Source organism: Mesoplodon mirus, assembly GCF_964341445.2.
Source record: "Mesoplodon mirus genome assembly, chromosome: 16".
Classification (NCBI taxonomy): Eukaryota; Metazoa; Chordata; class Mammalia; order Artiodactyla; family Ziphiidae; genus Mesoplodon; species Mesoplodon mirus.
Genome location: NC_138992.1, coordinates 36,422,030 through 36,449,980, shown reverse-complemented (window position 1 = coordinate 36,449,980; position 27,951 = coordinate 36,422,030). Strand labels below are relative to the sequence as shown.

The following is a 27,951-nucleotide window of genomic DNA, read 5'->3' as shown; positions in this document are numbered from 1 at the left end:
AGAAACTCAATTATTGCTTTAGTGTCCCTCAGCACCACATTTCTTTTCCATTTGGACTTAATAACACCTCACGTATATAAATGATTCACAAAAGAAAGACAAGTCATTGACAGTTTACTATTGTGGGAATCAGAAACCAGTAATCACACAATGCTTTTAATTCTTATCATATTACTAAAATTTTTATCAGAAACAGATGTCAGCAGCACAATTTTGATGGAATTAGTTAACTTTTCTTTCACTTTCATAACAAATTAAGCATTGCTTGGTTGAAAAGTTATAATGTCACAAGCCTTGAGGCAGTGTTAGGGGCTATAATTTAAACCTGTACAGTTCAGAGTTTGTATGCTATTGGAAAAGAATTTGTAAGCCTCATTATCGGGATAATTATTTAACTGGTAAAGTCCCAGGTTCTTTTAAAACTCTCAATAACTTAAATATCTAAGGAAACTAATAAAATAATTCAAAGATCTCTAACTGTACAATTAATATGGCAATATATAAAATAGCAATATAGCAGCAAAATAGGTGGAAAAATAACCACTAATATGACTTGCAAAGAACAAGTCAGACAAATGGTTTATGTCCCTTAATAAGTTAAAACCTAGAGATAAAGAAACTTAGTCGGTGAACAGGAAAGATAATCTATGCTTAAATTTTTAAATAGATGAAACACATGGAAAAAAGAAAATAAATGAAGAGGATGGATAAAAATGTGATATATACAACAATGGAATATTAGCCATAAAAAGAAAGGAAATCCTGGTATAAGCTACAATATGGATGAACCTTGAGGAGAGCATGTTAGGTGAAATAAGCCAGTCACAAAAAGACAAATACTCAATGTTTCCACTTATATGAGGTATCCCCGAAGTAGTCAAAACCATAGAAACAGAAAGTTGAATAGTGGTTACTAGGGACCGGGGTCAGGGGTGAAATGGATAGCTGTTTAAACAGGTATAGAGTTTCAGGTTTGCAAGATAAAAAAAGTTCTGGAGATCTGCTGCACAACAAAATGAATATACTTAACACTACTGAACTTTTTTGTTTGTTTTGTTTTGCTTTGTTTTCTGGTACGCGGGCCTCTCACTGTTGTGGCTTTCTCCCGTTGCGGAGCACAGGCTCCGGACACGCAGGCTCAGCGGCCATGGCTCACGGGCCCAGCCGCTCCAGGCATGTGGGATCTTCCCAGACCGGGGCATGAACCGGTGTCCCCTGCATCGGCAGGTGGACTCTCAACCACTGCGCCACCAGGGAAGCCCCACTACTGAACTTTTTAAGATTGTAAAATTTATGTTATGTGTTTTTTACCAGTGAAGAGTGAAAAATTAAAAATTTGTAGCGAAAGCTTTCTCACAAAGAAACCTTGCAGGTAAAACACACTTGTTATGTGTTACAACTTTAAGAGAGCCATAGGTTTGTTTTTTTTTTTAACATCTGTACTGGAGTATAATTGCTTTACAATGTTGTGTTAGTTTCTGCTGTGTAACAAAGTGAAGCAACTATATGTATACATATATCCCCACATCCCCTCCCTTTAGCGTCTCCCTCCCACCCTCCCTATCCCACCCCTCTAGGTGGTCACAAAGCACAGAGCTTATCTCCCTGTGCTATGCAGCTGCTTCCCACTAGCTACCTATTTTACATTTGGTAGTGTATATATGTCAAGGCTACTCTCTTTCATGCCAGCTTACCCTTCCTCTTCCCCATGTCCTCAAGTCCATTCCCTACATCTGCATCTTTATTCCTGTCCTGCCCCTAGGTTTGTAAGAACCTTTTTTTTTTTAGATTCCATATACATGTATTAGCATGCGGTATTTGTTTTTCTCTTTCTGCCTTACTTCACTCTGTATGACAGACTCTAGGTCCATCCACCTCACTACAAATAACTCAATTTCATTTCTTTTTTATGGCTGAGTAATATTCCATTGTATATATGTGCCACTCTTCTTCATCCATTCATCTGTCGATGGACACTTAGGTTGCTTCCATGTCCTGGCTGTTGTAAATAGAGCTGCAATGAACACTGTGGTACAGGCTCCTTTTTGAATTATGGTTTTCTCAAGGTATATGCCCAGTAGTAGGATTGCTGGGTTGTAAGATAGTTCTATTTTTAGTTTTTTAAGGAAAAAATACTCCATACTGTTCTCCATAGTGGCTGTATCAACTTACATTCCCACCAACAGTGCAAGAGGGTTCCCTTTTCTCCACACCCTCTCCAGCATTTATTGTTTGTAGATTTTTTGATGATGGCCATTCTGACCAGTGTGAGGTGATACCTCATTGTAGTTTTGATTCACATTTCTCTAATGATTAGTGATGTTCAATATCCTTTCATGTGTTTGTTGGCAATCTGTATATCATCTTTGGAGAAACATCTATTTAGGTCTTCTGCCCATTTTTGGATTGGGGTGTTTGTTTTTTTGATATTGAACTGCATGTGCTGCTTGTATATTTTACAGATTAATCCTTTGTCAGTTGCTTCGTTTGCAAATATTTTCTCCCATTATGAGGGCTGTCTTTTCATCTTGTTTATGGTTTCCTTTGTTGTACAAAAACTTTTTAAGTTTCATTAGGTCCCATTTGTTTATTTTTGTTTTTGTTTCCATTTCTCTAGGAGGTGGGTCATAAAGGATCTTGCTGTGATTTACGTCATGGAGTGTTCTGCCTATGTTTTCCTCTAAGAATTTTACAGTGTCTGGACTTACATTTAGGTCTTTAATCCATTTTGAGTTTATTTTTGTGTATGGTGTTAGGAAGTGTTCTAATTTCATTCTTTTACATGTAGCTGTCCAGTTTTCCCAGCACCACTTACTGAAGAGACTGTCTTTTCTCCATTGTATATCCTTGCCTCCTTTGTCATAGATTAGTTGACCATATGTGCATGGGTTTATCTCTGGGCTTTCCATCCTGTTCCATTGATCTATATTTCTGTTTTTGTGCTAGTACCATACTGTCTTGATTACTGAGCTTTGTAGTATAGTCTGAAGTCAGGGAGCCTGATTCCTCCAGCTCCGTTTTTCTTTTTCAAGACTGCTTTGGCTATTCGGGGTCTTTTGTGTCTCCATATAAATTGTAAAATTTTTTGTTCTAGTTCTGTGAAAAAATGCCATTGGTAGTTTCATAGGGATTGCATTGAATCTGTAGATTGCTTTAGGTAGTATAGTCATTTTCACAACGTTGATTCTTCCAATCCAAGAGCATGGTATATCTCTCCATCTGTTTGTATCATCTTTAATTTCTTTCATCAGTGTCGTATAGTTTTCTGCATACAGGTTTTTTGTCTCCTTAGGTAGGTTTATCCTAGGTATTTTATTCTTTTTGTTGCAATAGTAAATGGGACTGTTTCCTTAATTTCTCCTTCAGATTTTTCATCATTAGTCTATAGGAATGCAAGAGATTTCTGTGCATTAATTTTGTATCCTGCTACTCTACCAAATTGATTTTTTCTAGTAGCATCTTTAGGATTCTCTATGTATAGTATCATGTCACCTGCAAACAGTGACAGTTTTACTTCTTCTTTTCCAATTTGGATTCCTTTTATTTCTTTTTCTTCCCTGACTGCTGTGGCTAAAACTTCCAAAACTATGTTGAATAACAGTGGTGAGAGTGGACAACCTTGTCTTGTTCCTGATCTTAAAGGAAATGGTTTCAGTTTTTCACCACTGAGAACGATGGTAGGCCATAGGTTTTAATATCTGATGTTCAATCCATATGATATAATAGCTCTCTCCGTATCAGTTCTGAGAAGTACTACCAGACTGATTCCTTAGAACTAGTCCCTCAGCCGTACTCATCCACCTCTCCTCCCACCAGTGTTAGGGTTCCAAAGGAAGATCTTTTGCCTTGAAACCCTTCACTAATATAATTAGTCCCCAGCATCCAACCTGCCATCCAGGAATGGTTGGCCAAGACACCACATTAGATTTCTCCTTCCCTCCTCTCTTCTCCTTCCCATTATCACTGAAGAAGCCACTGTTACCTGGGACTTCCCCTCCCTCCTCAAAAATGAAGAAGAAATTAAGACATTGTCAGACAGATGAAAACTGAGAGAACTCACTGCCAGCAGGCCTACCCTACAAGAAATATTAAAGGGAGAACTTCAGGCTGAAATAGAGGACACTGGACAGTAACTTGAATTCACACAATGAAATAAAGAGCACCAGTAAAGGTAACTACATAGAGAAATCTGAACAACAGTATAAATTTATCTTTTGTTTGTAACTCTATATGACACTACTACCATGAATTTAAATTATGACCAAAAAAAAAAAAAAAGAAGTAAGATTAAACAGTGGACCTGTTTCCAGAAATAGGTTTTCTATTTCTGGAATAGAGACAGTGAAGACATACAGAAAATATAACAGAAGCATATTAGAAAAGAAGAAAATGCTTCAAAACAACTTGTGGTGGACGAACTACATACATGTCATAGACATACAATTACACTTATAACCTGATAGTTTGGCTCAATGTGTTTTGTTTTTGCTTTAAATAAATTTATTTATTTAGTCATTTTTGGCTCATTGGGTCTTCGTTGCTGCACGTGGGCTTTTTCTCTAGTTGCGGCGAGTGGGGACTACACTTCGCTGCGGTGCGCGGGCTTCTCACTGCGGTGGCTTCTCTTGCTGTGTAGCACAGGCTATAGGCGCATGGGCTTCAGTAGTTGTGGCTCACGGGCTCTAGAGCGCAGGCTCAGAAATTGTGGCACATGGGCTTAGTTGCTCTGTGGCATGTGAGATCTTCCAGGACCAGGATTCAAATCCGCGTCCCCTGCATTGACAGGTGGATTCTTAACCACCGAGCCACGAGGGAACCCCTCAATGTGGTTTTAAAACACTAACCTTATCTCGTTAATTTTACCTCAATGTCTTAAATCTGTCCCTTTCTCTCTATCACCACAGCTAATACCTTAATCCAGGCTGTCACAATTTCTCACTTGGATTGTTGGGAGTTTCTTAAAGGGTCTTCCTAATTTTAGTCCTGCTCCATCCTAATCCACTTCCTACACTGCTGCCATCAGTGATGTAACCAAAAGAAGAATCAGAGGGCTTCCCTGGTGGCGCAGTGGTTGAGAGTCCGCCTGCCGATGCAGGGGATACGGGTTCGTGCCCCGGTCCGGGAAGATCCCACATGCCGTGGAGCGGCTGGGCCCGTGAGCCATGGCCGCTGAGCCTGCGCGTCCGGAGCCTGTGCTCCGCAGCGGGAGAGGCCACAGCAGTGAGAGGCCCGCGTACCGCAAAAAACAAAAACAAAAAAAAAGAAGAATCAGATCCCATCAATCTGCTTTAATTTTTCCAATGGCTCCCCATAATCTTCAGAGGAAAGAAATGAAAATTCCCAGGATAAAATGCAAGGCTTCACGACGTGACCATTACTCTTCTCTCCTGCATCAGCACCACCACATATAAAAATGATCTATACCCACACTTCATGCTCTAGCCCTTGGGAACTATTCAGGATCCTAGAGAACGCAGTTCTCTGTCTCCCTGTTTACATGCTATTTTCTCTGATTAGAAAAACCTCACTTTGTACTACAACCTCATCTTTACTCCAGCAAAGACTTCCTTTACTTCCGGCCTCAAAACCTATACCTACACCCACCCCAACTACCAAAAACACTGAGTTTTATCATTAGCTAGACATAACGTACCACAGCACTTATCAAAATGCACTATAAACACTTGCTTGCCAATGTATCTCTCTCAGAGACTGTAAGCTATTTAAGTAAGAGGACTGTTATCTTATTCCTACTTTTTATCCCTACATATACACATTGTGCTGGCATGGAGTCGGTGGTTAATAAATGTTTGAAAAATGCATCAAAGAATGAAGCAGGTTGTACATTAAGAGACCTATGGAAAAGCCATTCAATTTTTACTTTCTATAACCAAGCCAAGTATCTGAACTAATAAACTAATAAAACTGAAATACCAACATTAATTTTTACTAATTCTGTAATCAGTAGAAATAAGTAAATAAACAATATCATATAGTTCTTAATTTTTATAGCTCATTTTTTAAGAGTTTTTATTTTATTATTTTTTTAAATATTTTATTTATTTATTTGGTTGAGCCGAGTATTAGTTGCGGCAGGCGGGCTCCTTAATTGCAGCTCGAGGGCTCCTTAGTTGTGGCTCACTGGCTCCTTAGTTGTGGCATGCGAACTCTCAGCTGCAGCATGCATGTGGGAACTAGTTCCCTGACCAGGGATCCTAACCCGGGTCCCCTGCATTGGGAGTACGGAGTTTTAAACACTGCACCACTAGGGAAGTCCCCTTATAGCTCATTCTTCAAAACATTTTCTTCCATCAAGAAAATGGGACCCAGTGAAAATATGAAGACTCTCCTCAAAAGTTTTACAATCAAAAAATGAGTTTATTTCAAATAGTGAGCCAGAATTCCCAAGTAACCTCGCAGTAAATTAAACAACGTGATCTATGATTCATATGTAGACCTTTACTCCATATGTAGAAAACAGAGATACATTAAACTTGCTTTATCTTATGGTAAAAATTAACAATATTAGAGGGATTTTTTTTAATGCTATGAGTTAAAAACTGAAAACTTGAATTTTTTAAACTGGAAAAGTAAAGCTTAGTAACACTCAATTATCAATATCCAGCAAATGAGTTAAAAAGCCTTCTAAACCTTTTTAAATTTCCAGCAGACCTATATATGTATAATGTATAGGGTATATTTCTAAGGTAAGAGAAAGGTCTCACAGTCCTACGACTGTGGCTTCTTTAGATTCAGCTTTTCCTGACATATAAAATAGAGCTAACAACTGTACCTCTGCCTCATAAGATTGTTGCAAGGACTAGAATTCATATATTCCACATAGAACAGTGCCTAGTACCTAGTAAAAACTCAGTAAATGTCTAGGTGGTGGTGGTGGTAGTCGCAGTAGTATAATTATTATGAAATGCCCAACTCCCCAAAAGTTAACCAACAGAATATCTCCAAAGGAAAAGAGAGCACACCACTTAGATCAATCCACATTTATTAATATAAGTCACCAAACCTTTTCCCACTTCTTTCTGCTGCTTCCCATTTAACTGAAGAAATATTTCACTAGTATTCTGCTGTAGATTCACTCCTCAGTCACTTCACAAATAAAATACCATGAAAACACAACAAACACCAAAACAAACAAACAAACCAAAAAAAAACCCCAGCACTTAACTACAATCCTGTACTCCAATGGAACTGATTCAATGCTACCGCAGTGTGGGTCTCTTATTTTTTTATCTGTCCAAAGGCAATCATTCTACCCATCCAATCTTACAGGGTTAATTGTGAGGACTAAAGAAAACAATTTATGTAGAACTGTCTGCTAAATTTTAAATATTTAGAAAACATTTCATAAATACCAGTTAATAATACTCTTGCCATAAAAAGGTCAGATAATATATATTCCACATTTTAAGCACAGATTGCCCTTGCCTTTTCAGAACCAGGTCTGGACTTCTTCTAGCGTAACTTTATTTGGTTTGGGTGCATACATGGACACCTCATAAGGTGCTCCCTTCAAGGATACCTTATATTACTATGCATAAGAATGTTTTCCATATTGATTGAAAAGAGATGAAAAGCACTAACAAATTCAATGAAAGCATAAATGATTAAGAGGTGAGAGAAAACAATCTCTGGTTTGGGGGATTTTTCTTAGAAGTGTCTAGGTGAATAGTTTACTTAAAAACAATCCTAGAAACATGGATCCTAAGTCCTACCTTAAATCCCTCTAGAACACAACACTCTTATAATTACATGTACTCTACATCCTTGCTGGGGCACTCAGCACTAAAAAGCAAATTCATAGAAAGAATGAAGAGTGTAGGGATGAATGTGTACTAACTAACATTAACTTACTGCTGTGTGTCAGACACTATGCAAGACAACTTTTTCTAGTTTGTCATTTAACTCACACGACAAGCTTAAGAGATATTCCATTTGCTTTTCAACAGATGATAAAACTGAGGCTAAAGATTTTTATGTCACAGAGATAGTACGTGGTTTAGAGAGACTGGAAAGCTAAACCTAAAGATCTGACTTCAAAGCCATTTCTTTCCATTTCACCACATTATTACCCAATGAAGCAGCCAAACTTTTTAAACTCCACCACAGACTTATATCTCATTGAACTAGTTGCTTAAATAAGCCATCAAGATTTATAGGGAACATTAACACAAGTTCTTTCAGTCCCTTCTAAATGAATCGACAACGTAAAGTAAATATCTCCTAATAAGTAGTCTAAACACGAAGAAAACTTACCCTTCATTCAAATAACATTCTATTAAACCAGAATGATCTCCTTACCCTAACACAATGGTTTTTCAAAATGTCAAAATGTCATACTGAGAACTTCCGATTCATCCAAGGACATTTTCTATATTAGCCTAGTAATATATACATAAAGTATATACAAAGTATATATATACAAAAAAAACTTGGGGGAGAGGGGTGTTTATTCAGCCATATGTTCCTCATTAAGAAAGATTTTAAAATTATTTATATACCATAAGAAAAATGTAGTCTTATAATAAAACAGAACAGCATAATATCACTTTTAATAGATGTCAAATATTTAGGGTCTTTGTTGGTTCTATATAAAGCTCTACCCAATCAAGTCAGGTTTAGGGATTCAGCCTCCTATAAATATTTCCATGGCAAGATAGAACCTATATTTAAAAAAAAAAACACACAAGGCAAATTTAAATAAAACAAAGATTCTCTGGTCTATATACCCAGTTCTTTCAAAGTAAACCAGTATTTTCCCATATGAATTTTTCTTTGGAAAAAAACAGGAATAAATCCCACTTGATCAAGGAAGTTGCCAAAAGAATACATGTTAATCTAACATGGCGGGCTTAGTTTGCATATTGTAAGTCACTCAATTCTAGTCTCTGGACATGGAAAATCAATCATTTCCAGCCACTTGTTTTACTGCATGTAAGTCTCAATTACCCACAACTAAAGCAGATAGAATAATGACAGTTCATGGTGTCCCAAAAACATAAAACAGTACAGCAGGAAAAAAAAAATAATAATAATGCAGACCCTAATAGAAAAGGTAACATTTTTGTTGGCTTTACCTCTTTCCCACAGGCATCTCAATAGTGTAAGCCTTAATTCACATACCTTGACTCCTCAGAACTTTCAAAAAAAAAAGATCATGCTGCCTTTTTAAAAAAATCTCAACTGTTAGTAAACGAATGAAAGGAAGCATAGCTTTCCAAGATGACTTTCTAAGTCCTTTTTATCTTGTTGCTGTCAGTTACTTTTCTAATTTCTAATTCTAATAAAAATTTTAGCATAACTAAGAAAGACAAACTAAAATTACTCAGGAATTTTTATGCAAAACTTCCAATTTTGTGTCCTAAACTTTTTTACTCCAAAGTGAGTTCACAAACTCTGACAGATGTTTTATAACTCTGTTTAAACATTTAGTCAGTAAAAGGATGAAATGAAAAAAAACTCAGAATGATTTCATTCTTCTCAAATACCAGGGTGGTCTATGGGCAATTTTGGTACCAGTAGTGTTGCCGGGGGAACAAAATGAAAACAGGTGCCATCAAATTCAAATTAAAGATTTAGTTCTATTTTAAACCACCTTAAACAATGTTTCCATAAACTTTCTAACTGATACTACTACAAATTTGACAATATTTTACAACAAGAAAAGGATTATAAATTGTCTGTAGACCATCAAATTTTAACTGTAACAAATTTAGACTGATTGGCAACACTTCCTTTAAAGAAACTTTCTTTCATTAAATATGCAGCATCATTTAAAAAATGGAATGAATATATATAATAAAAGGCAAGTCAAAATAAGGAAACAGAGCAAATATAAATTCTGATAGTCTTTTCTGAAAGATTTTACCTTGATTTGACTCTACAGTTTTAAAAATTAAACACAAAAAACGTTTAAATTCACAACATATAAAAGTTATGTAATTATTAACATTATGAAAAGCTTAATTTTTCCTCATAAACATAATTGTGATTTAAGCTTTATTGTTAAAAATCAAATGACATTTTCTCCACAAAAAATCCAATAACTTTTGTTTTATTTTAGTATTGAAAAGAATAGAAGCACTTGGCTTCTACCATTAAAGAGCACTTTTTTAACTCTTAAAAGAGATGAAGCAAGTGCCTCAATATAAAAGTTAACCAATGTTTTTAAAAGTTCATTACAGTATTAAACATTTTTACTTGTTTCATATGGTATCAGTGACAAAACACTTTATCTTGTTAAAAGTTTTCTTCTAAGAAATGAGCTTATAGGAAATTTTTAAATAGAAGATATTGCATTTAGGTTTATGGTCTTCAGAAGACTCTATGAGAGTCTTTCAGATAGAGTTAAGTCTTTTGTTCCCAATGAAGATTCTAGACATATAGCTAAGATGAGATGCACATTTTGCAGTAATATTAATTAGAAAATAATTTCTCTTTGTATCAGTTTTGACACTTGAAAAAATTTTTAACTGATAGGAGCATTTCATCTTGCACAGATGAGAGTTCTTTTATTCTGATCACAAATAATCAAGTTCTGTTGTCATTTCAAATCTTTCAGACAGTTCAAAGTTTTATTGTTAGCAGTGCTCTGGGGAAACACAAGTTGGTTCACTAGTGTGGAATCAAAACTTACGATCGGCTCCATTTGTTGGATTCTTTCCAATACTTATCCACACTGAAAGTTTCATCAGCTAGTTTTCTGAAAAACTTAAAGTGTTCAGTATTAATAGATAAATGTCTTTGAAATTTTCTAGTTTAAATTTCCCCCATTAAATTATAGTTGCAAAAATAACAGAATCTTTTTTTCAGATTAGCACTTGTAAGTATTTGAATCATAAAAGAAAAATACACAGTATTATATGAAGTTGATCAATGTAAAGCTTCCTTTACAGTTATGGTAAAGTTTCAAATAATCTCACTTGTGTATAATTATGAAATTACTGTACTGGTCTACTGCTTACTTTGAAAGTGATTAATCAAAGTCAGAGAAAGCCAACCATCAACTGAAGTATGTTTCAAATTTCCTTCTCAGAGAAATGTCAAAAAAAGATGAATCAATTTTACTTTAATTAAAACCTCATTTAGAAATATGAAATAAATGTTTTCTATTTAATTCCAATTATATTTCAATTGTATCCAGCTTTCAAACTGCTTCTGCTACTTGATTACACGTGCCAAATTAATCTTTTCTTATGATTCATGTAAACAGACTTAAAATCAAAAGACTTGGATATTTGATTATCTATACAGTATTTTACATCATATTCCAAATCAAAGAGCCCATTAACAAAAAAATTAACTATAAACAAATTAGCCTCAGTTCATTAATGGCTATTTATCTCTTAAGCAATGCATTACCTAAGAATACTTAAATTTTATTCTTCACATTTTAGAAATCTTAATATTTTTCTTACATTCTCTACTATCTCATAAAAGCACAACAAATGTATTGGCCTAAATTTCTAACTCTGAATTGCTTTCCCAGAAGAGTTAGAAGTAACTCTTCCTGCTAGAACCAGGATACGTTTGTTATAGCAACCCAATCATAAAAGTACCCTAAAGTTCTGTGACCCAGGAAAGACTCCTTTAACACCAAATGACCATAATGTCAAACCCACAAAATACCCTTAGCTAAGTTTAAGATATGTGTATTTGGTTGGTTCAAATGCAGGAAGACTTGTCCTTTGTACATCCTAACATCCTTTGTTACATCTTTTCAAAGAATAAGAAGGTAAGGGAAACAGATTCATCTAAAATACTTCTGTTTTACTAATAAGCAGCAATATTCCAAAAACTGAAAGTGGAAATTTTAGAACAAAAGACACCTTCTGTCATGTCTTCTTAGGGTACTTCACACAGACAACCAGGGAATCAATGAACAAGTAAGGGAATATAGAGCCTACAACGGCATCAAGCAACATGCTGCACAACTGACGGTAACACAGTACCAACTCCTTACAACACGTGAGTCAAATGGACCTCCTGCTCCTCCCTTTCCTTCACTTACCTCCTTTCTCCTACACTGTTCTATTTAAGGCCTAGCTCTTCAAAGGCATCTGAAGGCAGGAAAGATTCAGGATGCCTTTCACATGAGAAAAGAAATAACTCACTGATGAAATGGAGACACGTTCAGAGAAGGCTCAAGCTCCCAGCATCTTTCAACCATAAGCTCTTCCATCTATATCTTTAGAAGATAACTGTACTTATAAATAACTTTTCAACCTTTTTCAAGGGTTTCCTGTTGATAAATATATGAAAATTAGTACTTACTGCACTGTATAAAAAATGAATAGAAAAGGGAAAAAAGAAAGTACTGACTCATGATAAGAAGTAACGATCAAGAGGCAAATAGAAATCATTATATTTAATGTGAAACCCTTAGCCTCAATTAGAAGCTCACTCAATCTAAGCTGGTCAACACTGTGTTTAACATGAAAGAAACAGTCAATATTAAAGAACATGAACAGAATGCTAGAAATATATTATTGACAAGGCAAATAAAATTAGAGAATGTATAATAAAGTTCTCTGGGATGAGAATCTGTCAACTGTTTAACTTTCAGAAACATTACCTAGGAAATTAGAAGACAGCTTGTATGAGTATAAGGGTTAATTCCTTACATGGAGACTTTGCACCTAGAACTACTGTCTAAACCCATCTGAGGGAAAAAGACCATTTTCTGCTAGGAGCAAAGTAAAGACACAGTTAATTATAACTACATGCCAATGTAAATGCCATAAATTCAATAAATCGTCTATATGAAAAAGAAATTAACAATGTGGTTATTTGTATACATACAAAGATAGCAGCAAATAAAATTATCTTTTGTATTATGTAAAACAAAATGCTTAAGGACCCATTGATAAACTTCTCTGAGATAAGTGTTGATATATAGATATAAATTTTTTACTGCCTTGGGGGAGACGTTTTCTACAGTATCAATTATTTGACACTATAATGAAACTATGGCTCAAAAATTTGTTTTACATAAACTCTCTCATCTACATGTCATTAAGCTAATTAACAGGACATCACCACTATCTCTTCCACTGGCTCTAGCAGATTTAGAAAAGAAAGAGTTTTGTGTTTTGTTTTGTTTTGTGGTACTCAAAGTTCAGCTAAGAGTAAAGGCGTATAAAAGAAATCCTATTCCCCTAAAAGTTTCAAAGCAATTGCTTCAGAAAAGAAGGATGCTTTCTCTATTAGCCAAACAATATAATTTAAGAGTAAAGAGTTATTTAAGATGATTTAACTTTTCTCAAACAAAGTAGAAAGTTAGGTGGTAATAAGGTTAGTGATCAGAATTCTGGGAAACTGCCAAATTCTGGCATATTCTGATCATAAAGCTATTACTACTGCAGGGAAGGGAGACAGTCTTGAAGAACTCTGATGCAGGCTTAAATTTTACATAAAGAGAAGCCATATAACTGCTATCAAATGCTTTAGAGCTCCAAGAAGCAGCTACCACACTTTGCTATATTTCTTTAAAAATATATCTATATGCTCTATTGACTTTGGATGGTATTTAGCTCCAAAAATACCAAAGTATCAAAAAGATAATTAATGTTTGGTCTTACATATTTTATGTGGGGCCTCTAAACTTTCTCATTGCCCAAACATTCAGCTACACCACTTAAATTTTTCCAATTATCACGGGATCCCCTTTTCAATTTGGCTCAGTATATACTTAGGACCTACTTCATACAAGGATGAACACAACACTATCTTACATCTGGGTTAAGAGACCAGGATCTGGAGTCCACTGCCTAGGTTCTAATCCTGGTTCTTCCAATTATTGGTTACTTAGTCTCTATACCTTACTTTTATCATCTATAAACTGTAGATAATAGTAATAACAATTACTTCACAGAACTGTTTGAGGATTAAATATTAGTATATGCAAAAATTGTAAAACATAACCAGAAAAAGAAATAAAGTACTGGCATATGCTACAACGTGGATAAAAAACATTATGCCAAGTGAAAGAAGCAAGACACCAAAGACCACATATTGCATGATTCCTCGTATGAAATGTCCAGAACAGGTAAGTCCACAGAGATAGAATAAAGACTGGTGGTTGCCGGGGTCTGGAGGGAATGAGGATAAAATGATTAACGAGTACTGAGCTTTATTTTGGAGTGATGGAAGTACTTTAGAGCTAGGTAGAGGTGGTATTTACACAACACTGTGAAGGTGCTAAATGCTGCTGAATTGTTCACTTTAGAATAGAGAATTTTATGTTACATGAATTCCTTCTCAATAAATTTAAATTAAATTAAAAAAGAAAGAAGTAATAAACTATTTATTGACTCCTTCAAAAAATATTCAGAACAATGGTAGGCATGTAGAAAAGGTTCAATAAATGTTAGCTATATAAATTATTATCCATACCACAAAAACTAGTAAATACACAGGATAATGTTATATTCCAAAAATTTTAATAATACACAAAAGCTTAGAGTTTTGTTTTTTGTTTTTTGTTTTTTTTTTTTAAATTGTGAACTCAAGAAGTTATTAGGAGGGTCACCAATTACACTAATAACACTTTCTTTAAAAAACAGAATCACTTTCTTTTGAAATCAACCACAGTGGTGAGACGTGTTTTTCTTTCCAGGTGCTCCATGATGGCACACAGCTCTACCCGGCAAATCCTGCCGCTTCCAAGTCCCGGGGTGCTGACCTGCACCAGCACGTGGGGCAGCGTTACCTCCCAACAGTGTGGAGAAGAGCACATGTCACCACTGGGCGATGAGAGAGCTGACAGAGACTCTTGGCTTCTCAACGCCAGACATGGTCGGAGAGCTTTCCTTGTTCTATTAGAAAAGTTCATGAGGAAGCTGTGAATAGGATCAGTCCAGAGAAGTAAAACTCTTTTATTTTCACTGTCCAAACATCAGTCAATATACTGGGAGAGCCAACGGAAGCCCTCGCCATAGCCTTGCCTCTTGAGCACACTGCACATGAACACTTCCATGGGGCGGGCATTCAGCTCCTTCAGGGTCACATTTCCCTTTCCTGTGGTCTGTCCATAAAGCCCAAATATCTCACGGAGTTTTTCTTCACTGATTGCATCTGTTCTGTCAATTTTGTTACCCAAGATAAGGATTGGCACGTTGGATATTGTTTCATCAGTCATTAAAGCATTAAGCTCAACTTTGGATTCCATGAGTCGAGGATGATCTGCACAGTCCACCAGAAAGACAATCCCATTAATTGCGGGGAGATAATTTTTCCAAACTCGACGGGCTTGCTCATGCCCACCAAGATCAAAAGTTGTAAAAGTCATTCCAGCAATTGTCAGCTCTTCTGATGTCGGATGCAATGTTGGAACATGTTGGCCCAATCTGTCATCTTTGAGCATGTGTAGAAGAGTGGTTTTGCCTGCATTGTCCAAACCCAAGAATACAAGTTTTCCAGATTTCTTGTAGAGTCCTAGGAACTGGAGCACACTGCTGAAGCCATTGTAGAGCCACTCAAAGATGAAAGACATTATTAATGCTTACTACCTCTTTTGCTGTGTGATTCACTCCTCCAGGCAGCTGCTCATTAGCATTCCCTAGATACACCACTGCTGTCTACCAGTTAGCAAAACTTCTAGGAAATCAGCCCCATCAATAATCTGGAACAAAATGTCACACTGATGCAACTTGCTATCTGCGGGGCCTTGGGCAATTCACTGTGCCTCAACGAGCCTTAGTCCCCGAATGGCCTAAGGGGTTCCTCCAGCGGCGGCGGCAGGCGGCTTAGACCCTCCCTCAGAGCGTAGAGCCCAGAAGCCAAAAGCTTAGAGTTTTATGTTTACTTTTAAGTATTCATTTTATAATTTATTTCTTTTAAATTCATCATGAGATTATGTAATTCATCTACCAGGAACTCTTTTTCTCCAAAAAAAGATTTTCATACAAAAAATACACATGAAAAATAGCAACTAAAAAATTACTTTGTATAATTACTGTTCCATGTTATCCAAGTTATAAGAGTAATTTTGGCATACAGTACTTATGTGTTTAGCTACCTGGAAAAAAAAATAGCTAAATTATTAAGAAAATACACACTAAATGGCAACCAAAGACCTATTTTGTAAATTTAACCACACAAATTATAACTATTATACTGTTATACTCAGATGTTAAAATAATGTAATATGTAAAATACCACTAAAAGATTTACACATGTATTTACAAACTCAATGGAAGGTTCAATTTGCAATTAATCAGAAAAATTCTTCACGATGGAAGACAAAATGGGAATCAAGAACTGGAGCAGCCCAGGGAAAGCAAATAAAAAAGAACATAAAATCATAAGGCTATATTTATGGCTATCAGAGATCACTAATTCATATTCCTGTTTTAGGGCAAAAAAGAAAGTATTCCATATTCCAAACTTGAAGCCTTTATCCTTTAGCTTAGGGAAAATATGTCAAGAGATCACAGTCACCTCCCAAACCATCAATTATAGCAGCCAAAAGATCAAGTCTGAAAACGCTTCACCTCAAATAAAAGGCTACTAGAAGAAACTAGGAGGCACTTTCTACTAATATCTCAAAAGAAAAACCAGGAAATGCTCCAAATGCAAGAGAATAGTTCATATTTTCCATTTCTTTGCCTCACATATTTGTTTTCCTGTTAGAAGGCTTTTTGTTTTCTTTGTCATGCCTAATGTTTGTCTTATAAATTTCCATTAAATGTGTTACAAAAGGTTCCTGTTGAGAATGATAACTATATTTCAAATATACATTTAACAACAAAAAGAAACTGTCATTAATGATTTTAATATGAAATTAAATTACTGGAATAAACTTTGAAATATTATATGTTGACATCAAGTCAAAGAATTGGGGGATGAAGCATGTAACCTTTACTGGATCAAAAGCAGAATTTAGGTTAAGCTTTTTAAAACAGCCAAATATTTAACAATGGAAGAAAAATACACATTATTGCTTTATGAATAAAAATACAAGGTTTGTGGGAAATAAAGCATTCTACTTTCTATATCACGCATCAACATTGTTAATAGCCTTACACCACGTATGATATGAGAAAAAACTTTACAACTATAAAAATTTTTAAACGTTATCTTTTCCTCTATCTTTAATAACTTCCTGAAATTATTTAAATGTGATTCACACTAAACAGAAATGTACTTTTCCCACATCTCAGTTCCACTGAATAAAAATATTATGCATTCTGTATGCCCTCTGATCTGTATGTCTAATATCTAGAGAGTTGGGTTAGCTGTGGCAAACAGTATGGTTTTATTAAATTAAACACTGAATTATTTACCATATGAACTAGCAATTAAAAGCAAGAACTCAGATATTTGTACATCCCTGTTCAAGGTTCATGGTGGCATTATATACAATAACCAAAAGGTGGAAACAAACCCAAGTGGCCATCAATGGATGAATAGATAAACAAAATGTTGCATATACACACAATGGAATACTATTCAGGCTTTAAAAAGAATGACATTTTGACACATGCTACAACATGGATGAACCTTGAAGATATGCTAAGTAAAAGAAGTCATACACAAAAGGACAATATTACATGATTCCACTTATACGAGGTGCTTAGAATAGTCAAATTTATAGAAACAAAAAGAACGGTGGCTACTTAGGACTGGGGAGAGGGAGTAATGGAGAGCTACTGTTTAATGAGTACAGAGTTTCAGTTTGGGATGTTGAAAAAGTTCTAGAGGTGGATAGTAGTGATGGCTGCAGAACGATGTGAATGTATTTAATGCCACTTAAAAGTGGTTAAAATGGTAAATTTATGTTGTACATATTTTACCACAATAAAAAAAAAAGGAAAAACTCTTTAAAATAAAGTTCTGGAAATGGATGGTCATGGTGGTTGTACAACAGTGTAAAGGTGCAGCTGACCTTTGAACAATATGGGCTTGAACTGCACAGGTCCACTTATATGCAGATTTTTTCAATAACTGCTACATGTGTCATTGACTTGTACACTTAAAAATGGTTAAAATGGTAAATTTTATGTTATGTACATTTTCCAACAATTGTTTTTTAAAAAGTTGGGTGAAGTCTTTCAGTAGTTTCACTCTTAACTGATTATTTTTAGAGCAGGTCAGAATATAGTTGGCTAAGAGGTTTCTGAACACTTTGTAAGCAACTGAACCACCACTACAGCTAACCAGTGCTCCTAAACCAAGCACTGCCTAGCAAAAGTATTACTGCTCTTCAACCTACTGGCCCTGACTAAGCCTGGCAACCATACAGAATGCTTTATATTGCTACTGCAGCAGTAAGCGATGGGATCTTAAAATACAGCGCTTGATGGTCAAAACATGAGCATGGTATAAACAGGATATACTTTAAATCCATTTTCCCCAAGGCTAATGACAGCACCTTCACCCTCAATCACATTCCTTTCCTCTTTGACCAGGGCCTTGTGTTACTGTTTGCCATCTTTGGCCCCACTCCTTATATCTTTAATCCTCTCCCTGAGTCCTTCATCTCATTCTAAAATCAGATTAAGTCCCCTCATCCTATTAAAATCTTTCCTCAACCCTGATGCCTTTAAACTATCTCCCGAACTTCTCTCCTCTTCTTGGTTGCCAAATACCTAACATAGATTCTACTGGTGCTGCTTTCTACTCCCCTACTTCCCCTTCATTCCTTGATCCCTCAGGAATCGGCTTCTGCCCTACCACTCAATTAAATTACACTCCTGAAAGTGAACCATGACCTCCAATCTGATAATCTTTTCATACTACCCAATCTAAAGGCAAAAATGACAAACAGTGATAAAAAGTCATCAGTCACCTCCTTCTTAAAACTCTTCTCTCCCTTGCCTGAAACACCATGTTCTCCTAATTCTTCTCTTACTCTCTAGCTTCTCTTTTACCTCCCTCCTCCAAACCCCCAAATATGGGTACTGTTATTCTGTCCTTCATCATTTTTTCCTTCTCAGAAGTTTTCTTCTTGAAATTTTTCAAAATATATTTTATAAATGCAGAATACCATCAGCACAAGGGATACTAGAAGGACTCAGGTAGTTGGAGAACAACTACATTTATGTCAAAAGCTAATTAGCTGGCAAAAGAGGAATGCTTCCCTACTGCGCATGCATATACCAGTGTTCAAGGTTAAGAAAACCACATTTGTATTTTTTGGCAGGTAAAATACATTTTAAATGAAAAAACGTTTAGAATGTTTTCCTTTTTAAATGACTGTACTGCTAGAAGGAAGTATCTAACAATCTGCTCATTATTAATTGCATGTTTTCTGATATGGTTAATTATTCAGGCTTGATGCAATCATTCAGCTGGTTAAGACTACTTACTTGATACAAAGTTAAAGATAGGATGTATAAGTTGCAATGTAAATATCAGTTTCTTAAGGCTCAAAAATAATTTCCTCTAAAAGAGTGTTTAAAAAATTTCATATAGAAATAAAAATGAAATCCATACAGAATTGATGTTATACCTTAATTTAAAAGTTGTCAGAATATTTATAGTCTTTAAAAGTATAATTTATAATAATTAGTGAATAATTTATTAGTATTAAATATTTAAAACCAAGACATTTTTACACACTTTAGGATTGTTGACTAGAAATGACTCCTTTTTGTAAATTTTTTTTTATTGAATGAAAGATTCTTCAAATTCTATAATGCTTTCACAAGCTTCACACACATGATTTCACATAATCCCATAATAACCCTTTTTCCCCTTACCCCATAAGCAATAGCTTCTTTAAGTTGTTCCCTTTTGTCTTAAAAAAGGACACTACTCATTTTAAAGCTCTATCATAGAAGTAGAATATATAAAATTATTTCATTTAAGCAATTTTCAAAACATTTTAGGGCTCAAAACACTTAAGAATATGGGGAAGCTCCCAAGATACAGTGCTAAATGAAAAATGAAAATTACAAAACAACACAATCTCATGATTCCAATTCTGGTTAAAAAACAGCACGTTCTCATGGTCATGGTATATATGCAAAGCAAACAGGAATACCATATACCAAATGCTAACTGTGAATCTCTAGGCAGAACAAGTGCAAGTGATTTTTATTTTCTTGTTTATATTTTTCTTTCTTTCTTTCCTCCTTCCTTCCTTTCCACAATAAACATGCATTATATTTGTAGTTAGGCTTCCTGGAAGAATAAACTCTACATTCCATTCAAATTTCTGCCTTATATTTTGACAGAGTGGAAAAAAGACCATCTCCCAAAGTTGTACAGAATGGCTTTAAAGCATTTTCAGTGTTCTCATGCACCTGATCCATCAACAAACCCTGTTAATCTACTTTTAAAAATATACCAAAAACCAACTACTTCTCACTATCTTCACTGCTTTTACCATCCTCATCCAATCATCTCTTGCATGGTTCATACAAGTCTCCTAAACTAGTTTATGTGATTCCACCCTTGTAACTCTCCAGGCTACTCATTCTCATGTCACTCCTCTACTCAGAAATCCTCAGTGACTTCTCACCTATTCAGAATAAAAGCCTAAGTATTTACTATAACCTTCAAGTCTCTATGATCCGCACGTGGAGTTACCAGGCACACTCCCACTTCAGGACCACTGAACTTGCAGCAGGTAGAGTTAGTTGCCTCTACCTGGTATATTCCATACACAGATATCTTCATTTTCTTTAAGTTTTTATTCAAGTGTCATCTCCCCAGTGAGGCCTTCACTAGCAATCCAGTACTGTACATCAATCACTCCACTCCATCACTGAAATTTCCTATCTCACTTCCCTGCTTTATTTTTTCTACTGCAGGACTTATTACTAACATACTAGATGTTGTATTTACTTCTCTTCTTTATTATCTCTCTCCCTCATTAGAATACAAACGCAAAGAAGAGAATTTTTCATCTTTTTTTTTTTGCTGCTGCATCCTCAGCACCTAGAAGAGTCCCTAGCACATAGTAGGTGCTCAGTAAATATCTGCTAAATGAATGAATAAATGCATTCCTTTGTAAAGCCAAAGCTTCTAGGTCACAGTAATAGTTGACTCACCTAATGTCATGAAACGACTGCAACTCATTCATTCATATTCTGAAAATCAGTATCTAAAATGACTTTACAGAGGGCTAAGAGGTGAAGAACAGCTATGGTAAACAATAATGTAGACATATTTTCTCAAGCCTAGAAAGAAGCATCCAGGATCTTCTCTTCAAAATTCAGCAATAAAATTATGACCTGATTTGTTATATCAAAGGTTCTCTGGGAGATCACATTGCTGTTATTGTTGATACTAAAAAGTAAGCAATATTGGCTAAAACCACACAGTTACTCTTCTAAGTTTTCCACTAGAATATTCAATTCCACTCTATGAGGCTGGATATAAAACTATCCTTACATATAAACAAAAAACAAGCTGAATATCATACTTCTCTGCACCTGAGTATCTGTTATCTAAAAGATCTTGGGATATTTTATAAACATCAATCAATGCTGTGCAAAGAAAGCTAAGGCAGAATAGGCAATTAGATACTGTGAAAAACTGGAGGCAATCAGAAGAAATACAGTCCATGGTGGCAGTGACACAAGCTAAGCAGGAGGTATGGATAATCTGGGTAAGTGCCATGGAAAAATAAATATCATGATTGGACTGGAGGCAAATGGAAACAGTTCAAATTGGCTTCGTACAGTACTCTGTGGAACATATGACGTCCATATGTCCATTACCAACAAACTGAAACATGGAAAATAACAAAAGCCAATGCTGTGATGGCTATAAGAACACACCCAATGCCAGTCTCTACCACACCACAGCAGCATAACTTACTACAGCTGCCAGGTAAGCTGGCTAAGAAGTCAGAAGCAATAAGAAAAGGGGAAAGACCTAACTATAAACTGTTCTCTTTCTGTACAGAAGAAAAAGCGGGGATCTACGCTAGAAAGTAAAATGTGGCCAAAGTCAAGGCTGAAGGTAAAGTGCATTTTTTTTCTGTAGAGTTCCCAAAAGTATAAAATACTTTAGAATTAAAGAGGTCAGCATTTTATCCAAAACTACAAATGACTTAAGATTCAAAGAACTAAATAAAATAAGAATGGGATAGGATGGAATAACACCCAAGAAAAAAAAAAGTGTAAACGTGACCTTTCAAACTCGAAACACACAATAGAGAACTAAAACAAACTGACCAAAAGATGTGCTAGGAATCCATTATGTTGTATGTCAGTGCTAACAAGTCTACCAAATTTTCTTTCCATATTCTCTACCCTCCAAAGTGATTCATCTTCAAGATAAAATCATCATTGATATTAAAGAAGCAGTGCTTAGGCAAATGTCATGAAGACCAATATATACAGCAAAGCCAAAACTATTAAAAAAACTTACAAAAAGTAAACTAACATCTTAGAGCCTATCTGGTAATCCTGACCTTTTCAACCAATCAAACAAAACCAGATAGTCCCAGCCAGGTGAACTGCATAAAAATAACCTCAGCCCTAATTCAGAAATATATTGGTTGTCACTCACTGAAACTATATAGTAATAAAATCCAGCAGTTAAAAATACATAACTATTTTATAGTATCAATAAATATCAATGTCATTCCTGTTTCAACCTGACTTCCCATTCTACCCTCAAACCCCCAAACTTGAAACCAAGTACAATTTCTTGAGTAGCTGGAGTGTGGTTAAGGAAAGGAAGCTATGCTTGTTTGTAAGGAATCTGCCATTTCCTCCCTGCCAAAACACTTGTTTAAAAAGTCATGTAATATTTCTATTAAATTGTAAATGCAGCCGACAAGGAAATGGCCTACTGCAGTGTATTACCTTTGTGGCAGTGCCAACAGGCCTACAGCAAAATAGTGCACATGATAATTTCAACATGCATTCCCAAGTAACAAAATTGTGCTTTACATAAATACCACAGAACCTGAGCAAGATCCAGAAAAAGCAATGAAAATTTGCCCAAGCTTTCATGCTTGCCTATATCAATTGTATGTCATAACTAAAGCAAAATAGAAAAGCATCTACATATGTCCAAGAAGCTTGTGAAGTTAGATCATATAACCCTGGGAAAACTATTGCAACTTAAATCTGTGTATTTCTTGTTAACCACTGTAACAACTCACTAATAAAAATTAAGAAAAACTGTGGGTATCAAATGAACCAAAATGTACTAACTACATACAAGTCCTTAAAGACTATAATGCAACTTATTAACAGGAACATATGTTCAGTGTAAGCCACAATTGTTATGTTAAATTACTTCTTCCTTTGATATCACTCATTTGATTACAGAATTTAAGAGATCCACAAACCTTCCAATTAAAACGGTGACCTTCAGTTTATAAGTCACTTACTGCAATGCTTATAAAGTCACCTCTGATCATTTACCCCTTACCTTTCATTACATAGCACAACTACATGTAATTATGCTATTTAAATGATCCCAGATGTAATGAAGATGATTCTATTTATGTAAAAGTTATACTGAAAACCAAGTTAAGATAAACAAATAATCTGTAATTAATATAGTCCTCTAGAACAGCTGAAAATTCTACTCTGCAAGAATTTAACTAAAATACATAGTTTTTGTTTAAGTCAGATGTGTCTGACTTACAAGTGTCTGACTATCTTCATTTTTAAAAATATGTCTGATCAGCCATGATTTCAAAAGTCAAGTTTGCTACAGACAGCATTTCCTCCAAAACCATCATGAATTAAGCGTTGTACACTTGAAATTACAGAGTCAACACCTGCCCTCAGATACCTCCCAACCTCCTAACACAAACACACCTAGATATTTATATCTTCTAAAATAAATGTTAGCCTAAACAGTTTCTATGACTGGTTTAAAAACAAAACACAACAAAACTTTCTACGATCAATATAGTAAGTCTATACAATTGCTTTTAAGACCCTCAACAGGGTTAATGATTATATCCCCGTTAGCAAACCAAGGCTATTGTCCAGAGGCCAATATTAGGTCTTTCTGATCTCCAGGATCTAAAGTACCCCCAAAAAATAATAAATAAAATAATATATATATATATATATATATATATGAATTAAATCAATTTAAAACTGATATTTTATAGAGACATAGATGTAGAGAACAAATGTATGGACACCAAGGGGGGGAAAGTGGGGTGGTGGTGTGATGAATTGGGAGATTGGGACTGACATATATATACTAATATGTATGAAATAGATAACTAATAAGAACCTGCTGTATAAAAAATAAATAAATAAAAATAAATAAAATTGAATTTTTAAATAAATAAACTGCACTTAGTAAAAGTTTGAAAGTCAAGCCATGAGCAAGGATAGGGCTTTCAAGTTGTATTTAATTAGCATTTACTTTCATTTTTCAGTTTATTTCACTCTTATTCTAACCTACAAGTACAACATTATTATTGTATGAAAGAAGAATCTGAGCTTGCTAGATTTCAATATTACCACCACAAAGTGTCTCTGAGATAAGAAAGGTAATTGAGCACATAGTCAACAAAAACGTTTATTGGATGCTCTTATGTAAGTCACTCCACTAGGTTCAATTAGACACACAAAAATGAAACACACTTGCATTTAAAACTTAGATCTAATAGAGGAAATAAGACAACGTAATCATTACTATAATACATAGTAAGTTAAAAAAAATAAAAGCCATAAGAAAGAGAAAAGGTGAGAATTCAGAGAAAAAATGATTTTTTTAAATCAGTGGAATGAGGAAATTCAGACGGTAATTAGACATACCTAAAACTAACCTTTCCAGAAGTAAAAGAGTATTAGGGGCTTGGGGGAAATCACAGATGCCATATGCATATACAGTTACTGGTTCCAGATTAAAACACAGAACAGTGACATGCTGTAATAAAGTAAATACTAAACAAAACCATATCCTAAATATACAATATAATAAGAAACTCTCTTAAGGGTCACCAATATTATTACTGAGAGCCATAGTTCTCAATCTTTGGGGGTCAAGAAACTCTTATTTTCATTGATGAAAACTGTGAACTCGGGCCTCCCTGGTGGCGCGGTGGTTGGGAGTCCGCCTGCCGATGCAGGGGATACGGGTTCGTGCCCCGGTCTGGGAGGATCCCATATGCCGCGGAGCGGCTGGGCCCGTGAGCCGTGGCCGCTGGGCCTGCGCGTCCGGAGCCTGTGCTCCGCAACGGGAGAGGCCACAGCAGTGAGAGGCCCGCATACCGCAAAAAAAAAAAAAAAAAAAAAAAAAAAAAAAAACTGTGAACTCTCTCACCAACAAAATGCACATCTGCACACAAACCAATATTTAAATGAAATTTTGGGGGTCCAATGACTCTGAATTCTCTGCTCCAGAAAAAACTCATTCTACTCTCCCGCAGCTGGAAATAAGCTCCCTTGGGTACTGCATAAGGTCCCAATACCGCCAAAACTACTCGATAACCCAAAACAAAATAAGGTGATGATGAAGCAACTGCCTGATCCTTTCCATAGCCAAAAGCTCCCTAAGTGGATTGACATGTACTGCTATATTTAAAAGGGATAACCAACAAGGACCTACTGTATAACACAGGGAACTGCTCAATGTTATGTGGCAGCCTGGATGGGAGGGGAGTCTGGGGAAGAATGGATACATGTATATCTATGGCTGAGCCGCTTTGCTGTGCACCTGAAACTATCACAACACTGTTAATCAGCTATACTCCAATATAAAATAAAAAGGTAAAAAAAAAAAAAAGCTACTCTCTGCAAGAACTTGAACTATTTTAATATCTCAATTTGAGACTTGAAAACTAAATAATGCTACCTAATATTTCTGAAGTATTTACTATTTTACATGTACTGCTCACTTACATTGTCTTATATGATCTTCACAACAATTCAGTGAACTGGACAATTAATTGAGAGTCCACTATAACTAACTGACAGATAACAGAATTCATTCAGGACTCACAAGTCTCAAATGCCAGGTCACACCACTATCATGTGGCAACAAGGAAAGCATTAGGGCACTGGAAGAAATCAGATTTCCAAAGATACAGTGATTCTTCCTCTTCAGATGCAAGTTACAAACCAATACTTGGTCACGAAATCAACTGAATGGATTTGGACCACTTATTTTTTTTTTTTAATGAAAAGATGAAATACAGTAGAAGAAGAGAAGACTGTGATAGAACAGAAATCAGAGTGGATCACAAACAGTGATTCATAGTATGAAATATATTTCACAAGTGACCCATTATGAACATGCATAGATAAGTATTGTTTTATGTATATTTTGTTTCAACTGTGTGCACACACATGCATGCACACATGTGCATAATAGGTCACAATGTGAAATATATTTCATACTATGGATCACAGTCAAAAAAGTATGAAATGGAGCGCAAGCAAGAAGAACTACAATCCTGCAGCCTGTGGAACAAGAACCACATTCACAGAAAGACAGACAAGATGAAAAGGCAGAGGGCTATGTACCAGGTGAAGGAACAAGATAAAACCCCAGAAAAACAACTAAATGAAATGGAGATAGGCAACCTTCCAGAAAAAGAATTCAGAATAACGAGAGTGAAGATGATCCAGGACCTCGGAAAACGAATGGAGGGAAAGATCAAGAAGATGCAAGAAATGTTTAACAAAGATCTAGAAGAATTAAAGAACAAACAAACAGAGAAGAACAATACAATAACTGAAATGAAAACTACACTAGAAGGAACCAACAGCAGAATAACTGAAGCAGAAGAACGGATAAGTGACCTGGAGACAGAATGGTGGAATTCACTGCCGAGGAACAGAATAAAGAAAAAAGAATGAAAAGAAATGAAGACAGCCTAAGAGACCTCTGGGACAATGTTAAACGCAACAACATTCGCATTATAGGGGTCCCAGAAGGAGAAGAGAGAGAGAAAGGACCAGAGAAAATATTTGAAGAGATTATAGTTGAAAACTTCCCTAACATGGGAAAGGAAATAGCCACCCAAGGCCAGAAAGTGCAGAGAGTCCCATACAGTATAAACCCAAGGAGAAACATGTCGAGACACACAGTAACCAAACTGCCAAAAAATAAAGACAAAGAAAAATTACTGAAAGCAGCAAGGGAAAAATGACAAATACCATACAAGGGAACTCCCATAACGTTAACAGCTGATTTCTCAGCAGAAACTCTACAAGCCAGAAGGGAGTAGCATGATATACTTAAAGTGATGAAAGGGAAGAAGCTACAACCAAGATTACTCTACCCAGCAAAGATCTCATTCAGATTTGATGGAGAAATCAAAAGCTTTATAGATAAGCAAAAGCTAAGAGAATTCAGCACCACCAAACCAGCTCTACAATAAATGCTAAAGGAAGTTCTCTAAGTGGGAAACACAAGAGAAGAAAAGGACCTACAAAAACAAACCCAAAACAACTAAGAAAATAGTAATAGGAACATACATGTCGATATTACCTGAAACGTGAATGGATTAAATGCTCCAACCAAAAGACACAGGTTCGCTGAATGGATACAAAAACAAGACACATATATATGCTGTCTACAAGAGACCCACTTCAGACCTAGGGACACATACAGACTGAAAGTGAGGGGACGGAAAAAGATATTCCATGCCAATGGAAGTCAAAAGAAAGCTGGAGTAGCAATACTCATATCAGAAAAAATAGACTTTAAAATAAAGAATGTTACAAGAGACAAGGAAGGATACTACATAATGATCAAGGGATCAATCCAAGAAGAAGATATAACAATTATAAATATATATGCACCCACCATAGGGGCACCTCAATACATAAGGTAAATGCTAACAGCCATAAAAGGGGAAATCGACAGTAACACAATCATAGTAGGGGACTTTAACACCCCACTTTCACCAATGGACAGATCCTCCAAAATGAACCTAAATAAGGAAACACAAGCTTTAAATGACACTTTAAACAAGATGGACTTAATTGATATTTATAGGACATTCCACCCAAAACCAGCAGATTACACTTTCTTCTCAAGCGCACA

General features: G+C 35.6%; 2 protein-coding genes across 4 annotated transcripts in view; both read right to left on the bottom strand.

The window, feature by feature from the left end:
* STK3 (serine/threonine kinase 3) overlaps positions 1–27,951 on the bottom strand; it is a 303,925-nt gene that overhangs the window by 180,892 nt on the left and 95,082 nt on the right. The gene's annotated exons all lie outside the window — the stretch shown is intronic.
* Positions 14,517–15,792, bottom strand: LOC309792088 (small COPII coat GTPase SAR1A). Of its 2 annotated transcripts, none has more exons than XM_082601363.1 (2): positions 15,265–15,792; positions 14,517–15,043 (listed from the first exon to the last, which is right to left on the bottom strand). In XM_082601363.1, exons 1-2 carry the CDS (start codon positions 15,509–15,511, stop codon positions 14,919–14,921), a joined length of 372 nt encoding a protein of 123 aa, XP_082457489.1. In that variant the 5' UTR covers positions 15,512–15,792; the 3' UTR covers positions 14,517–14,918. The 2 variants fall into 2 exon arrangements, with proteins under 2 accessions (XP_082457489.1, XP_082457488.1); XM_082601362.1 differs by having other exon boundaries at positions 14,875–15,529; positions 15,669–15,792.

Coding starts and splice junctions, on each gene's coding strand:
- LOC309792088 (XM_082601362.1), bottom strand. CDS start 15,511: ATGTCTTTCATCTTTGAGTGGCTCTACAATGGCTTCAGCAGTGTGCTC.